Source organism: Saccostrea cucullata, unplaced genomic scaffold (genome assembly GCF_032062105.1).
Source record: "Saccostrea cucullata isolate Sc308-1 unplaced genomic scaffold, CSIRO_AGI_Scuc_v1 ctg1666, whole genome shotgun sequence".
NCBI lineage: Eukaryota > Metazoa > Mollusca > Bivalvia > Ostreida > Ostreidae > Saccostrea > Saccostrea cuccullata.
This window is the reverse complement of record NW_026923065.1, coordinates 58165-76976: the sequence shown is the minus strand read 5'-3', so window position 1 is coordinate 76976 and position 18812 is coordinate 58165. Positions and strand designations below refer to the sequence as shown.

Sequence of the window (18812 nt, the reverse complement as noted above, 5' to 3'; positions counted from 1 at the left end):
AATCAAAATATTATTTAAAACTGCAGCAAAGATTATCCTCAGAAAAAGTCAGCCCCCGCCCCTCCATCTGCATACTTTGGGAACATTTTAAACCTTTCTCTTCATTGATTAAAAATATTTTATTCATACTTCTAGTTACTTCTAAAGATGGTCCAAAAACGGTAAGGCTAAAGTTTGCTGGAATCTTCCTTGCATAGTACTTGAGGGTGTTCGGAGTCCTTAGCCGGGGTTGTGAAGGTACACGGAGGAACTCTCTCTCTCTCTCTCTCTCTCTCTCTCTCTCTGTGTGTACAAAAATAAAGGGGGGTTCCAACCCTCCGATCTAGAACTCGCCCCCTCTGCATCAAACAATTAATTCTATTTTGATCATTCATATACCACAGAATCAAACTCGTTTATTGTGTAAAAAATTATAAATAACTTTAAATCAAGTTATATTAGGTCTATATTTTAAAAAATAAAGCCAGTACACGGTATTTATTTAAAAATAATTGATCATAATGAAACCCGATCTTTTTCAGATGTTTGTTCAAATTATTTTTTAGGAGAGTGTTATGCATTTTTCATCCCCCTTTTTCATAGGAAAATCTTGTCAAAGGATGGAAGATTCGTAATGCTGTATGCTATAAAGTAAGTTTGATGTAGTTAAGCCATGCTTATAAATTTTGATTTCTGAAAAAAAAATGCATTTTTTTTTCAATCAACTAAAATACCAGTGAGCTTTCCACCTTTGAAAATTCCCCTTACCAAATAAACTGATCGCCGTGGACAACGTGTGTCAAAATGTTATGTGGTGACAATTTTTTACTGTTGAGTTAGCAATGGATTACATGACGTCTGAGATGCATATTTAAATAAAAGTAAAATAGGACATTTCTTTCGACATGTATTCAGGTAAATGTTTTTATCATTGCGTTCGATGCGTTTTCTCGACCAGCATGTGTGCATATCCAAACGGGTTTTGCTGTACATAAATGTATTCCGTGTTTTTTTTATCTATATTGCAGCAAATGCATTCAAAAATAATTTACTTCTCAGCATAGTTCAAGATTTTGTTAGATTTTTGCTTTTAAAACATGCATTCGGTCAGTTTATGGATTTATGACAACTATGCTATCTGAGATGTGTACATGTCGACAGCCAGGCTAGAAAATCACTCAAGTGAAACAAATGTTCCAGGCTTTATATAACAGGTACAGGTGGCCAAAAATTTTCGATTAAATATGGCGGAATCAACGAAATATGGCGGACAAGGGCTTTCAGGAATGTAGTAAGTCGTACAAAGATGAAAAATGATGCCTTTTTAAGAGTTCATGTCAGCTTTAAACCCAGGAATCCCTATCATGGTTTGCACAATAAAGAGTCCCGCCACTCAATGACCTGAAGTGCTGAGTATAGATCTACATCTGAATTATTCACCAGAATATGGCGATGTCCCCATTTGATCAACCATACTACTCGTAAAACCGTAATTTTTTTACGAGAATGTTAAAATTCTTGTTTCATCAGCGTGTTTGTGAATAGCTTGTCAAGTTTAGGAAAACAACATGTACTCAGAACTTATTCTTGCGTACAGAATAAACTGGTAAGCATAAACATTATTTTCAGGAGATGATTTTAAGTGCTAGAAAAATAAGGAAAGCTTACGAAAAAATTTGATTTATCACGTGAATCATAAATGTGTGTTGTTTGGCTTCCATTAAAGTCTCCTTCTAGTTAAATAACCAATCATAAACAAGATTTGACAGACTCTCTTCTTCTGTTTTTTTTTAATATACATTACCAACCAGACCCAACCTGACACCCAAACAGTCCCAGAAAGTAGTCCCCGGGACTGCAGTGGGACTGGTCTGGAACTGCTCTAGAAAGCAAGGCGAGGCGAATGAAAGTCGAGCGCGGGTCGCCTGTACACATAACAAACGCCAAACAATTAGCGATTTTTTTAAAGCTTATAAATGATAGTTTACTACATTAATTTTTGCTCGGGAAGAATCGGATGAAGTTCCCTTGATCAAGAAACAAACGCCCTACCACTTAACTACCGTGAGTTCTATCAATAAGGGAATGCTTACTGACGCTTTTGTATTTCTTGTTGAGCATTTTTACACATTAAATTGTGTATTGATTTATTAATTTCTACAAGGAGTACAAGCAGGTGTGACAAATGGACAAGGAATGAGTTCTCCTGAATGACCTCTGATCTCACCATTGGTGCTTTTTGAAATCGGTGATTTCTCTGCTTAGAACTTGTATTGTTTCAACGGACATTTTAGTTTGATACTGTTGAACTTTGTTTTCGCCATATTTTGTCTTTATTATGATTCATAATTTTATTTCTCTACTCACTTGCCATCAAAAGTTTTCATATTTGGGTCCGAAGTTGATTTACACACCCGTCCCTTCCATAAAGAATTATCTTCTACTATATGCACCTGAAAAAAATTCCCACATTAGTTCTTTTGTATATTGATACACAAATAAACGAGGTTTTGTTGAACCTTCATTGAATTTTTGGACCAGGGAATGTTTCATTTCCACGGAAACAGGTCACCTACGTATGTTAACAGATAGGTTGGAATACTATGAAATTTCATTTCACTTCATTCATATATATATATATATATATATATATATATATATATATATATATATATATATATATATATATATATATATATATATATATATATATATATATAAAGCACTAAAATGACCAACGACACGAACAATAAAAATTGTCAAATTTTCGGGACGCCCTGTCCCTTCCTCAGGACAAAGAAAAAAAGTTTAAAGGTCATAAGAACAAAGGAAAAAGAAAAACAAAAACAACTAGCACTGCTACTTAACTACTAAACACTATATATTTACAAACTTAGTTACATGTTGAATTGGAAATTTTTAAGAATACTATAATTAAAGAAATAAATCCGGACCGCTATGAAATACGTCCGGTCTATCGGGTATGCTCGGGTGAAGTGCGATTTACATAATTGAACGAATTAATTATGCTAAATAATTACGACAAAATCGTACATTGTTTCATTCTCTCAATATGATAAATATATATATATATATAAATATAATATAATAATATAAATATGATAAAGAATAATCAAAGAAAAATAATACAGCAGGGATATTTTAAAATATGAATTATGATCTATTATAAATTCTAAATATTTTTGGACTTATTATTTGGAAAAAATAAATAACAAAGGCGTAAACAATTCATAGTTATGTGGGTTGTTCGAGAGTTGGTGACGCAAATTAACTGTAGAGTTAGCACTAAATTGAGAGAATAATCCTGTTTAGTATCTTCAGGAATTGGGTCTAGTTTATGTTCATTCTGGTGAAGTCATTCAGTTTGTTAATGCCATTAGGGCGGAATGACTTCAGTCTGTGCATCCAGAACTTTTCCTTGCTTTTTCTCTGAGCTTCTGTCCATCTTGGGTTATGGTCAATCACCACTACTGTCATGTCTTCCCATTTGTGACCCTCAAGGTTGAAATGTTCCCCAACAGGTTCATTGAGTTTTTTGGTCCTAATGGTCGAACGGTCGTTATTGACTCTCCTGCGGAGATCTCCTGTTTCACCAATATACTGTTTGGAGCAAACTTTGCAACTGATGAGATAAATGCAGTTGTCAGTATGACAGGACAAATTCCCTAGTATTTTGTAGCTGCGGCCTGTAACAGGGCTGTTAAAACTGTCCATGTCAGTGCTGTACTTACAAAGAAGACATCTTTTGTCAGAACAAATTTTAAAGCCCCCGTTAGGTAATGGGTTGTCCAGTCTAGTTCTTACTACCATGTCCTTTAGGTTCCTTGGGCGTCTGTATGCAGCCAAGTCTACACGTTTAGTATAGTTGTTTTATTATATTTTTCCCAAGGGTCTTATTTCCTCAGGCTTTCGTCCTGTTTTGTAATTATCAGGTCTTGGGCGGGTAACTACAGCTATTTACATTGACAATAGCCTGTCGGCAGTCCAGGGTGGGAGGGAGAGGCTTGCAATGTGTAATGGTTTTGCAGTTACAGCGGCAAATGTGTGAGAGAGTATGACAGAGTACGGCAGCCCTGACGGACACCTCGGGACCAGCAATTTAAAGTTATGTGTTTATCTTGAATAACGAAATCACCTGTTTGAAATAATGTCAATTCAAACCAAAGTTAATCCAGACATTGTGAAAGTTTATTCTGTGATAAATGTGTTATTTGTGAAATTATATTCGATTTAATTTAACAAAACCAGAACTCAAATCTTCTGCAAGGGTGTTGTGAATAATTTACTACAGTAACTTTTTAAAGGACATTCTCCAGGACGTGCTGCTGATAAACATTTTATTTCTATATATTCTTTTTAATTTGGTTTTTTGTTGTAAAAATTTACTTTTGTTTTGTTTATTAAATTTTGTTAAAATTTCATTTGTTCTGTTTCCTTCATTTATTCAAGTTCTTAAAGTTTATTACCCACATCTCAACAGTGAATACTTCTTTACATACATCGGTGTAGCCTTTTTATTGCTTTGTTATTGTGCCCATTGTTCAAAAACAAAATTCATAGATCAAAGACACATCAGACTTTAAGGGGGATGTACAAGCCATATTGGATCAAGTATTGTGTAAAATAACAAATACCAAGAATGCTCTAGCAAACTAGCCCAAAGTTACGCAAAGTGCTAATGCACTAATTACCTACTGTAAGAGACCAAAACTTGTAAATAATTCTGTTTATTTTGTTTAATTTAGGAGAAAATGAAGCAATGCACAGCTACAGCATTCACCAGATAAAAAAAGCATTAAAAATAATGTCAGTTCGATTCATGAATAATATTTCTACAACCATTTGTTTCGCTTTTTTTTTTTATCCCTGCCCATCATTTTTGAAAATTTGATTTTTCATATGGGGATCTTTTGCCATTCCTCTGTCACATAGAGTTCAAATAACATTGATTTAGATCAAATGCGACCATAACAACATCAAGACAAGAAATTAATAAGTAATAATCCTTAGGTTATATAACTCTTACTTTTATTTGTTGCATCGCATCGTCTGATTAATGAAAAAAACCTGATTTTAACTCCACTACATCAAATCTGGAAAAACTATTCTGTTTATCGCTCGAGTTTCCTCGTTTATATCGTTCCACTAAGCATGTGGTTGGCATGTACATATATCTTCTGTGGATGGATGCGTTTATTACCATGATTATATTATATTTCCCATGTAACAAGTCTTTATAATTTGTTGATTCCTTTAAAACTCAAGAAAAAAGATAAAAATTGTCCTTAACATAAGTGTCTATGGTGGATCTCTTTTCTCTGGTGAAAGAAGTTATTTTTCAAATGGGCCTCTGAAAGGAGGATGCTTAGTTTTTTTAATTTGAAAATGTTAAACAGTATGCGGTGCATGAATAACAAATTGTAATTACATGTATTAGATTCGAAAAGTTGGTACATATGTCAATTTTGTTCAGCAGTTAGATGGAAAATTAGTCAGTTATAGGATTTCCTTCAGGCACCTCACAGAATAGAAATTGTGTTTGCGCTGGTCAACAGATTGTATGGAGTAATGTTTTGGACATAAAAGCATATCATGTCTCATTTTGTCGACAAAGTTGCAAGCCTTCACCAACATACTAAGTTTGATAAAATATATTGAGAGAACAATATTTGCAAAGAAAGGTCCATTGCATATCCTATGTCCATCTTCGCAAAAGGTGGGAGGCTAGCTAACCCCCCCCCCCCCTCTCCGAAAATCGTATGTTATTGTTTGTTTTTTAAAATAATGCCAAAGCTTCCGAAATTTGCCTCGCTACATGTAAGTACGTGATGGAACATGTACTCGCCTTATATCAACTAACTCGTTTAAAGTCATCATTTGTACGTTTTACGGTCGATACAATGACTTTATCAGCAAAAACAATTTATCATTGAGTCAAATGCTGACTGACGTTTTTCATACGAATTGTAAGTCCATTATTTATACACTGAATTGACAACAGATTTTCTGTTATTACCTGATCATGACAAGGAGCACACGGCGCGTATGACCGTTCAGCAGGGGGATGCTCAATCTTCCATGGCACCTGATCCCACCTCTGATGTTTCGTAGGTCTGTGTTTGCTCTGCTCCTATTTTCTATTGTTTTATGGACTTTGATATTGAATACTATTCGTTATCTATATATCCTTCATCGTGAAGTTCTCTCGATCTTTTTTTAAGGACATACGCAACGTACATTACCTACAGATAGATTTCCAAGATATTCCAAACTTAAACTTATAAAATAATTACATGTTCATAGACAAAAAATCAGCATGCCCTACCAGAGGTTTTGAAATATATCAAATTTTGAAATTTTTTGCATTATTCAAATAAAAATGTACAAAAATTATAAAACATAAATTCCAGATTTTTTTCATCAAAAATTGTTTAAGACGAGGTGTACAAATCCATATATAGACATGAAAAATATTGCACACATGTCCTTCTTATAGTGGAACTCTTCAACTCCAGGGAAGAACCCTAAAAAATTCAAACTACGTTGCGTATGACCTTAAAAAAAATGTTTGGTTGCCCTCTCTCCCGACTTACTGACTAGAAATGGCCCGACTCAATTATTTATTTATTTTTGCATACCATTACACGATATATTTTTTTCTTTTTATTCCGTCAACTAATATGTTAAAATTTTAAGGATTTTTTTCTCATCTATCAATACATACCCAATAATTTTTCCATGAGTTGGAAGGACCACCAAACATAATTTTTAAGATGGTCTAAAATATTTTATTATGTTGATTTTTATGCCCCCCGCTTGAAAAGCGGGAGGGTATATAGAAATCGTTTATTCCGTCCGTCCTTCTGTCCGTCTGTTACGCTTTGGGGTACCCATCTCTTATCCGCAACTCCTCTCATACCTTCGAATGAAATTTGATGAATCTTTATTACATATTGCCATTGTGCACCTCCTATTTTACTTTTTGATTCGACAAATATTTTGGGTTTCAAGGCCATAGCAAAACATGGACTTTGCCATTATAACTATATGGAGGCGGGGGTATCATTTAGTGAGCTCATCGCTCACAGTACCTCTAGTTTTTCTTTACCTCCATATTAAGAAGAGGTCTGGAAAAACATTCTGTGCTGAAAATAGAACCCGTGCTGCTATCCATGAACTACGTATACGTTCATGGTTCTTTACATTCATCTCGAAGACAATACAGTACCTTGTTTTAGACATGAAATTACCATTTAAAGTGCAAAATTTAGACATTTTCTCAACAAATGGTCGTAAAGAGAACATTAGTGCACTCTTTGCATATATTTTTTTTTTTTTTGATTTTTTACGACTCTGCTGAATTCCGTAGCTGCGCAGTTCTAAGGAGCACATCAAAAGCAATTTTCAGCAAAAGTAGAGATTATATATACACAACATGCATTCAAATATACATATTTAATGTATCTTTATCATAGGGACTTGAAATTGGATCAAAATATAATGTATTTTAGCCATTTGAAGAAGAATTTACATTTTGTTCTTATTGCAATAAAGGTGGCCGGACATCTCCCTTAATTGTATCTCTGATTGTACATGAAAATGTCATCCTGGTTACTTATGATGTGACCAGCATGAACACCAACACGTAATTCTGTCAAAAAGCATGTTTAGAAGACAATTCTAATCTGGAATTACCTCGACCTTGCAGTTCTGATTTAATTTTTCCCCAGATAAATACTTGAAAATAGTTTTTTTCGAGTTCAACGGACAATACTAAAAACGAAGCATAGGTGCGGCGATGGGGGCACGCCCGTCACCAGAAATTACAGATATACATATGAAAGACATCATACTCATTTTATTTAATGGGAGCCCGGATTATATTAAAGAATGTTTTGACTTAGGGAACTCTTGTCACATATATTTGAGATTTACTTATGAGAAATTTCACACTAGTATAAATTTGTTAGACAGTACTATTTACAAAGGAACAAGATTCTTAGATTTCCTGCAAGTAGACATTCGCTTGCTTACCTTATTTACACGTCCATTTTATTGTTAATATCCAGTTCCTTATTTCTATTTTTGGTAAACCGATTAGGCTAATTACATGTAGGCATAGTAGGCATAGTAGATTTTTCGTGCAGGGATGGGTCACTTTCCTTTAGACTTAGCATTGGGTAGGACGGGCTCTGGACTTTGTACATTTGTTAGGTAGGCATTTATTTTTATTGAGGCTTATAAGTATAAGGTCGTTAGTACATCAGTTTTCGTTGTAAATACATGTATATAAATGTAATTATTTTTGTGCTGTTAATAAAATACAATTGTTGCCATAATAAATACTTGTTAATTTGCAAACTCTTGTTATCAAAATTCTTGGGTTAGTAAGTCACTTTTGTGACTGAGAATTAAGAGGTTTATTGGTTAGTAAGAAATTGGATTAAAAGGCGAAGTACTATTATTGATAAAGAAAGTGTGTGATATTAAAGAGGTATTTTCATACGGTCATTTTCGCTACACTGGTATCGTGGAATTTCCCCAATTGCATCGATACCATGTAGCGAATTCCGGTTACATTGATGCCGTGAGTGGTACCTAGGTTTTGGGGGGAAACCAAATCCTGTCCCACTACTAACCGCTTCCAAGTCTTGCATAGGCAAATTGTTCATAGCCCATAAGTTTTAAAAGGCCTAGTTAAAGGAGAATGTACCAGACATCTGTGAAATACTAGTGATCATGCTGTATTGCAAATCATCTTTAAAGATTTTAAAAATTATCTCGGAAAAAGAGGTTATAACTATTAAGAAATTGAACCTATTACGCAAGATACAATTGCTGCAAATAGAATGGATCTTCTCAAAAAATCAAAGAACAACAAGATGTGTTTTTGAAACACTGATGCCCCCGTATGACAACATTGTGAAGATTAATTTTTTTAAATGCAAATTTAATATATTGGAACCAGACGAATGGTATTCTCACGAGAAATACAATTGTGAAATATAGAAATAGGCCAAGATTAAAGTTTTTTCATTAGTACAGAAATCTCCAACGTCGAGGTCAAAAGATCAAGGTAAGTGTGCAATGAAAAGTCTTGCCACAAAAAAACCATTCGTGAAGTGTAGACGCCCTAGCCCTAACCCTTCAGAAGTTATGAACAAGGTTAAAAAATCTAGAAAGTAGGTTAAACTCCAAGGTCAAGGTCAATGTTTTAAAGGTCTTTACAAATGATCCATTCAAATAAAAGGTCTTAGTAGTATAAGCCGCCTGGATGGGGAGGTCAACTGAGTGCACTTTTGGCCCCGGGGGTATAGGCGGTTCAACTGAGTGCAGTCTACCTGGGGGGATAGCTGGGTCAACTCAGTACAGGGCCTCTGGGGGGATAGGGGGTCAGCTCAGTACAGGGCCCCTAGGGGCTAGGGGGTTCAACTCATTACATAGCTCTAAATACTGTGTTTACACTGTATATAGATTTTTACTATACGCTGCTACTACGATTCACAACGCTGCTACTTAAGAAATAAGGTATCATTTTTTGAGTTTTATTGAGATGTAAAACGGATTGGTCACGTGATCAAATCCCATAAAGCCCGAAGGGCTTTATGGAAGATTTGATCATGTGTCAACCCGTTTTACATCTCAATAAAACTCAAAAAATGATACCTTATTACTTATATTTACATTTGTGACTTATTCATACTTTATATTTGCCTGATTGTTACTTTTAACGTGTGAAATGCGTTAATTTTTAAACCCAACGGCATGTACGTAATCTACTAAACGCGCGTCGACCCTTTATGACGTCACAGAGAAATTACGTGGAACGTTTATCCAAACGCACATCTATGACCTCTTGACCCCAAACCTGTATTTACACAGTTATAAAAACGCTTGCCTTAGTAGTGTTATGTAAAGGAAAACATTTGCAAATGTAAATATTACGATTTGGCAGCGACTCAAGAATGTGATTATGACGTCACGATTTCATTCACAGTCAAAGCCAGCCAGTTCAAACTGGATTTTCTGTAAACAATAACAATACACAATAACAAGGCAATTTTTATTCGGAATCAAAATACATCAATTTACTTTTTCTTCTTCTGTGCCTTTTCAGTCATCAGCGATAGTTTCCTCATGTGAGTAGTGCTGGGACCTGGAATCTCTCTGTTTTTCTCTTTTTTGTCTCCTTCTTTCAGTAAGGGTTTGGTCTGGTGTGTCCCTGAAGTCCTGGGTTCCTGAGGCTTTTTCTCCAGTTTTTCTACTTCTTTCACTAACTGATCTGTCTTCCTTCCTAGCTGGCTAATCTTTTGCATCACTTCTTTTCTAAAATCACCTACTAGTATATCATTATGAATTGTATGCATGATAAAGGCATTTTGATTTAAGATACCGCATATCAAACTCCTGTCATCTACGTCCATAAGAATCTGTGTTTCTGGTACGGTCTCTGTTGTATTTTCCTCTGCCATATCTTTTTTTTTACCTCTATCAAGTTCAGAATGCTAACGAAGTGAGATCCTGAATTTTCAGATCTGATTTATATACCATTGGGTTGTTTAGGGTCGTGTGTATAAATTTGTTGGACTACGTTTAATCGTACAGTGTACGATTTTGTACACAATCTAGTCAGCGAGCTACCTATGCATTATGACGTCATACACTTGTAAATTAAAGTTTCATTTTCACTTTTGTTTCTAAGAAGTGAACTTAGAATTTCAAAAAATGTAGGACTATCATTTGTTTTTCCTCTCTTTTACTTTGATGATTTTCCTGTTGTGAAGCTTTTTTCTTGTATAAAGCTCAATTTCTCCATGACCACGGAAGTAAACATCCTGATGCATTCTTGTCATGTGAATGTTGAGACCGTGTTCATTTTTGAAATCTCCTTTCTGACAGACCTGTTCCACAGGTAAGTTTGTCTTATTTTTGTTTACATTTCCTATGAAGGTCATATTTGCATTTAACCATGATTTATATGTAAAAGTTTTATTTTGAATGTAAATATGCTGTATATATCCTCATTTCATGTGATTTACAGTTGTATAACCTGCATGTAACTCAGAGTGCATTTAATATTTCTATGATGGATCATTCTATGATTAAATTTAAATCAGAAAAATATTCACTAAATTTTGGTGAAATACATGGTATCTTTTACGTTTCTGTCCCTTTTGTCTGTAAATTATTCCTTTACTAACATTGTAAAATGAGGTTAAATGTGTATCACTGAATGGTATAATTCTTTCAGAATCAGCTGAGATGTTATTTCACTGGATTATTTAATGGATAGGCTTATTGGGCATATAGTTGGATATCTCTGGTAAGTTTGTCTTGTTTTAATTTTTACATTTCCTATGATGGTCATCTTTGCATTTAACCATGATTACATATGGTTAATTTAATTACTGTGTAATACTTATGTGATCTGATGTCTCTAACTTACATTCATATAAGCACACCCTTATTTAACTTAAATATATCTAGGGATGTTTAGAATATTAAAAAGTCCTTTTGTATAAATTATATAATTTCATAATTCATTATGTATGTTAAACATGGAATTAAGACTCACTAAATGGTGTATCGGTAGCGAGAGTTTAAATACCCAGTTCTTTTACCGTCGATAGAATATTGTATGACTTTATTTGTATCACTTTTGAGTGTTTCTTTAGGTGTATTTTTGTGCTCGATATTTTTTTGGTGAATTCTTTAAATGTATTGGGCGGAAGTGAGCAGCCGGAAGTGGTCGCCATATTGTTTTGAATTTACAATACAATGTATGCTTTATATCATAACTTGTTGAACTATATTTAGACAGACACTTTCATTTATACTTTATCTAAATATTATACATTAAAGACAAATTTGTAATTAACTATTTCATTTATACTTTATCTAAATATTATACATTAAGTGTTGCCATTATATTATGTTGCCTCAATGGAAAACTTATGAGTCCTGTAAATTGTAGCATTATGACATTGGTGATGTACGAGGACGTAGCTGAGTGAGCTTACGATCCAGATGGGACAATACAGTCAAGCTTTCTGAGGGTTATCATCGCCTTTCCACAAGTTCCGGGACTACAGCCCCAGAAGCGATCGGACGATTGATGAACCTAAGCTGAAACTTTTGGTGTTGAGATTCAGATAAGTCGATCTGAAAGGAGTTAGAACATAGAGCTCGTGATTGTGGCAAACCTAGATATAAAGAACTGTGCAAGTGAACATTACAGGGCAACAATATAAATCATAATTAAATATAATCTTATAAAGAAAACATTTAGTCTGTCTGTCTGTCAAGTTACAAGGTTTATTGATTTTTTTCTTTTAAGTATATGTGAAAGAGAGGTGTGCAAGTGCGTGTGAATGTTAGTGTGATTATGTAAATTTATTTTCTTTCATTTTTTTTGTAAATAAATTTCTTTAATTGGAACTATCTTGAGTGTTATTTGGAGGCAGCCCGGCTCAACCACGTTACAAATACTGACAGGTATTAAACAAAATTGAATCTGCTGTTAATAAAAAGTCTGTTAGTTTCTAACTAATTAATCTGATATTCATTTTATTTGTGATATTAATACAGTAATTATGCTTGTTTATTAACTAAAGATAACATGATGAACTTTTCTCATCTGGAGTTAATGTTAAAAACAATTTTTGAGATTAAAAACAAATATTTTCATGATCTTTTTTGGCATTGTTGTATTTAAACATGCATTGTTTCATGCAGTACTCTGTCATATTTACAAAATGGTTTTATTGCTACAGTCATCAACATGGAAGATATGTTTTGTTCCTAACCATCTATAATCAATTCTCTATGAAGTTCAGCCTGTCTGCTCTTCCTTTGAAAATACACAGTTAGTCAACCAACAAAGAAATACACAAACTTGAAGGTAAACTTTCAATGAGATACAATTGTAATATTTATTTATTATTTATTTTTACATATGCATGTGTATATTTTTCATTTGATAAGTAAATGATGTATGTTTTTTTTTAAATAAAGTGGGCTTGGTGGTCATGGTCATGTTTAGACTATAATGATATTCTTTAGAAAAAAAAGAAAAGACATAAAAATTCATGATTAAATTTTAAAACTAAAATATATGAAATTATTCTTTGCCAAATGATAGTTAACAGCTGAAGATAACATATCTATAGAATAAGTTAAATATGGCTAATTTGTTTACCCCCAGCTTCCTTAATATCATAGTGGGTAAAGATAGCAAGTTTTGACTCCAATTGCTGATGAATTCTGAATTTTCCATTTAATATTAACATTATATCACAGGGAAAGAATACTATAATGTGGCCCATCAGGATGACTAGAAAAGAAATCCTAATGACCCCCTTACTATGTATAAAGACTGTAACATTATAACTGATGTAAGATGATCTGAATTTGTGGAATTAAAATTTCCTGGTGTTTCTAATACCCAAGATCTTCTTATGAGTGCATGGGACTGCTGTAAACCTTCTCCTGTTTATAAAAATATACCTTGGAGCATGACACTTTATTCATTTAAGGTACTTTCAATATCATTTCTATGAGTTTGTGTTCTTTCTTTTTAATAATCTAGTAATGAATTCAAGTGTTATATCTCCTTTAACCTCATTAATATGTATGCTTCCAAAATCTTAGATCTGTCTGTATAGTTTCTTCAGCTCTTTGAACACAAATACCCTGATTCAATCTTTTGAGGTAAACATCATTGAGACATCATAGATGATTATCAGAGTGTATATATCACAATCTTAACCATAAGGTCAATTTAAATGGTCTAAGGCACAACAAATGGAAATGGGGATTAGTTTGACAGGATACATAATTTTGTAACAAAGTATAACACTGGAAAGTTACTCTGATAATGAGCCTTAATGTCTTCCAAGAGTTCAGTTTGGACTTCCTCCATTAATTCTTGTATCTTCTCCAATGGTTTTGTGGGCTAAAACTCATATGTCTTTAACAATTTTTTTTCTGACAACTGTTTTCTCTTACCATCCGTAAACTTGACTTCTTCTCTAGTCAAAGGTCTTTCAGGGTAATCCAAGTAATTCTTACCCTCTTTTGGTAATAAATGGTTATATTCTTCATTGGCTTCTTCTTCAATCAAGGGTCTTTCTATGTAATCTCTGACAACATTAGGATAACCCTTTTCTGGACATAATTGTTTAGTTATATTCTTCTTTAGAAATGATCTCAACCATTGTGCCATCTTTTTTTATTTTAACTGGTATTCCCCTGTCTACATCTTTCTCTGAAAGAACTCTCTTTCCAAAATGAAATTTACTCATTCCTTTACTCATTTCTTTACTGGACTTGTTACCCATGGTTAATATAAAAAGTCAAAATCTGATGTTAGACCTTGTATTCATACCCTTTTTGTCTATATTTAGAATTCCATCAAGATTATATTACATAATTTTTTTTTCAACTAAGACATTATTTTTGTTTTCTTTTCCAGGACTCTCTAGTGAGAGCTTATGAAAATGATGTATGTCTACTCTCAGAATGGAGAAAGTCTATCAGATTTTTCAAAGACTATCAGAAAATCCTCTCTTGGAACACTGAAACCAGAAAATCAAACAAGAGGTGGATGGAGGATTTAAAAAGCACATAAATAAATATGATTTCCAAGGAATTGAAGCAGTACGATCATAAATTGTGGTCTACAGGATGACAAAGAAAGGACCCAGGATTGTATCTTTTACTGTCAGACACTGACTATGGTTAAGATGTAGTCATACATCAAAAGGAGATCAAGTCTAATCAAGTATTGAGAAGATGATTTTCTGATAGCATGAATTTATTCTCACCAACTTCAAAGTATCTATAGGTGACTTTTATTTTTACCAATTCATATTGAAGACAGTTGTTATATGTGAGAAATATACATATAAACCTTTTATTTTTCATCTTATTTCTGTAACCCCCTAGAAATTACATAGATATTTAGATGCTAGATTTGATGTAATTATTACTTTCCTGGAAATTTAAATATATTTTATTTATGTATATGTGTGTATTGTGCCCTACAATTATATTTAGAAATTGAAATATGATAAAGGTCTGATAGTATCCCACATCAAGATGCAGGTGCCCAATAATCTGTGATGCAATAATATCTTGAATTTTTTTTATCATCTCATACACTTCATATGCTCTCTACACATATCAGCTTATAGTAATAAACATAGTTTTATAGGAGGAAATTGTCAAGGTCACTGCATGCGATTATTAAGATAACTACATTTGAAAATAATTTGTAACCTACAAACTTCACATCATAAGTTAAGAATGAATCGGAGATTTTCTATAAATTTTAGAATTAATTTTTCTCCTCGGTAAAAATCAGTTGCTGAGATTACTAATATGAGCCTTGTAATGTTGAAACTTTAACATTTTGTTATAACCTAAAGACTTTATATGTGCTGTATTGGGTGACATGGCATATTCTTTGGAATGGATTGAAAATGTAAATCAAATGCACAACAAGATGGTTTAAAGACTATTACTATGTAATACCTTAGAATTCTCTAAAAACTCTTATTATCACTGCATAGATAAAGACTGGTTGGAATAATATATGTTTTTAAATAAGGTCAAGGAAAAAAAATCCCATTGATAAATAAATAGGTATGGGGAAGACACCTCTAGATTTTGAGATCTTCATTTAAAAGTATAGAAAGTTTTTCAGTTTGAAAGAATAAATGGTAGCATATCATTTGCTGTAAATTTAAGAATAAATCAAACATATACATCTTTAGATGTAGACTGTAGAATTTTTCAATTCTTGGACTTTCTGTCTTGATATTTCCTTTGTTTTCTGTAAAATTTAATGATTGTCATTAAGTTTAGTTGAAATAGTTTCTTTTTTGGCATGTGAAAATGACAGCATCCATAGAAGTTCATCTACATTTTATATGTAGGAGAGAATTTTCATCACAGGGCAAAATTTAATGATTGTCATTAAGTTTAGTTGAAATAGTTTCTTTTTTGGCATATGAAAATGACAGCATCCATAGAAGTTCATCTACATTTTATATGTAGGAGAGAATTTTTCAACACAGGGATAATATAATATTGTGTAATAAAATGCACTTGTACACAAAAATATCTTTCAATTTCTAACAGGTTTCATTTTTGTTTACATGGAATGCTAAGTTCTGTTAATTTCACTTTTTCCTACCAAAGTTATACTAGTACAGTATTAAATGTACATGACGTTTCAGAAAAGCATGTGGAAACCTGATGACTTTATCATTTCTGATTAAATCAAACTATGAGTTTCATCCTTGTTAATAGGGCACACACTAGAAACTCTTAAAATTATCTCTCTCTGCTGTTCTATCTGAGCATCAGGGTTTAACATTACATAACTATTCCAAATGACTTTTGGACGCTTTTTATGTATCAAAAAAGACAAAATAGAATGTTAGTTCACAGATGTTCCAAAGGAGAACATCTACAAATAAATGATTTGTTATGTTCTTTAAGTGATTAACATAAATTACATTTTAAAAAGTGTACTCTAACATTTATCTTTTGCATAAATAATTTTTTTTTTTGTGGAGAATTTTTCATAACTTTGAAAAAGTAGTCTTATTGTGTAGTATGCTTTGCTAAAAACCTTGTATACTTATGCATATTACATAATTATAAAATCTTTGCCTTACAGGGGTCTTCAACATATATTGTGGTTTTATCTTAAATTAATTTGCTTATGTAATCAAGAATTTGAGAAAACTTAATATATAGAAAGAGCAAAAAAATCACGTTTTAAGAAATGGCTTTTTACTGCAAAGAGGTTCATCTATATTTTTAATCTATAAGTACATTTAGTCTGTACATTTAAGATATATATGTATGAAATAAACTTACATTTAAGCATTTTAAGACAATGGTAAACATTTCTTTAACCAGTTTTTAAAAAATGATGAGATTCACTGTCAGCATGTTATTTCTTGTATACATTTTAAATAAATGAGAGAACAAACAATTTTATTTGAGTCAGTTTTTTTTAAATGTAAATAAGAACCATTGGAATGTGGGAATATTTCACAAAGTTGATTGAGCAAAATTCTCACTAACACAGTTTGAGTATTATGATTTCACCCTTAAGGAATTTCCACCCTCACAATTTTATGGGTTCAAAGTACAAAAACTGCATTTATTTTCATTCCAACTACTTTAAACTTTTCATTTATTGCAAAAAGTGTATCGGTCACCATATTATTTAAGATGCCAAACATAAATAAACAGAAGTGTATGTCAACATAAAAAATTGTACATTTTTTGTAAACAGTTTTGAGAAAAATATGTAAAAACTGGTTAAAATGAATAATTCTGATGCTGAGTGTTCCTAAATACTTCCTACTTAAAAGATACTTTTGAATTGTGAATATTTTAGGTAAACTATTTTACAGAAAAGCAAATGCCTGAATGAAGAGACCTTAGAAGGAGTTAATGCCCTTGTAAACATTTTTTAAAGATTGAATAATTGATTAAATATAGAAAATATGCATTTTTTAAAATTCTTTAACTAAACAATATTTATTATTACACCTATTATAAAGCATTCTTCCAAGAGATTTTTTCTATAAGGTATGAATTTTAATTAATTACAGTTTTTGCAAAGATCTATGACATCATAGGAGGGTGGAATTACCTTAAAGAAACCATTTCAAATTTCAATACACAAGGCATGTTTAGTCATTCAGTATAAAGTTTCACTTGCCAAAATGTAAATAGTATCTCTATTCAGGGTCAATCCAAAGGTCAAAAAGGAATGAAAAAAATATTTCTCTTTATTTATCAAACTTGAAGGTTTTGTTGCAATAAATTCACTGTGTTCATGTTCTATTTTCTTTCTATGTATGGATAACCCTAACCTGGGCAATCAGAATACAAGAAGTAAATAAATTATGTCAAATGATGAAGGTAAACACCAGAAATTTACATGAATTGAAAAGAGAATTCTGAGTTTCCCTCAAATATGGTCGTCAAGGGATACATTTTTTAACAAACATGTGGATTCCTCTGTTATGATTAAGACTTGCACATTTTGAAGCATGCGCACTATGACATTTAGAATGACATTACATTGATTCGATTATATGAACAGTTGTTCATCCATACAGTCAAAATGGAGGAAATATTTTTTTCTTTATAGGCATAAAATAACAGAGAATCACCCAATCCATCAAAATTCTACCCTTTGAAGTTAAGGAACCTTACTTGCTTTTTTGTTGAGTTGACATTCATATTTTGTGTTTGGCAGGTAGACCAATGGTTTTTGACTGGTATAGTGAGAACTTTATTTACGAGTCATCAGATTGTTCCTATAATCTGATTAAGATAACTGCATGACATCAATTAATTTCATACAAAGGGATAACAGATTTTCCAAGTTTCCTCTTTACTCAGATTAAATTGTATACAACTAATATATCCAACATACAATATTGTCATCAAAGTCAAACAAAGGTAAATGAATGACCTTATCAAGTCCAAAGGTCAAAGAGACTACAACATCTGCTATATTTAATTGTTTAGTTATTAGTGATCAAACTTCATGCATAGGTTAATTATGCTAGCTTCATAAATTTTGATTTTCAGGTCAAAGATATGATTGCGCCCATGACAAAAGGGTCCTTATGACATTTATGCTAAAACAGAGAAATAACGTCATAAAGATGTGACGTTGCAGACTGACGGTGAATTTCGACGCAGATTTTTTTTAACCACGTGTTTTGACGTTAGACGCAGCCAGAGTTTTTATCGCTGTTTCCAAAATGAGGAAT

At 32.5% G+C, this 18812-nt stretch overlaps 1 protein-coding gene across 2 annotated transcripts in view; it reads right to left on the bottom strand.

Moving 5' to 3' along the window:
• The window catches only part of LOC134263057 (uncharacterized), a 111559-nt gene that overhangs the window by 65597 nt on the left and 27150 nt on the right, over positions 1-18812 (bottom strand). For both annotated transcript variants that reach the window (XM_062745361.1, XM_062745362.1), the window contains exon 2: positions 2347-2432. In XM_062745361.1, coding sequence (XP_062601345.1) covers positions 2347-2432 — 86 coding nt within the window. The remainder of the gene's footprint in view (positions 1-2346; positions 2433-18812) is intronic.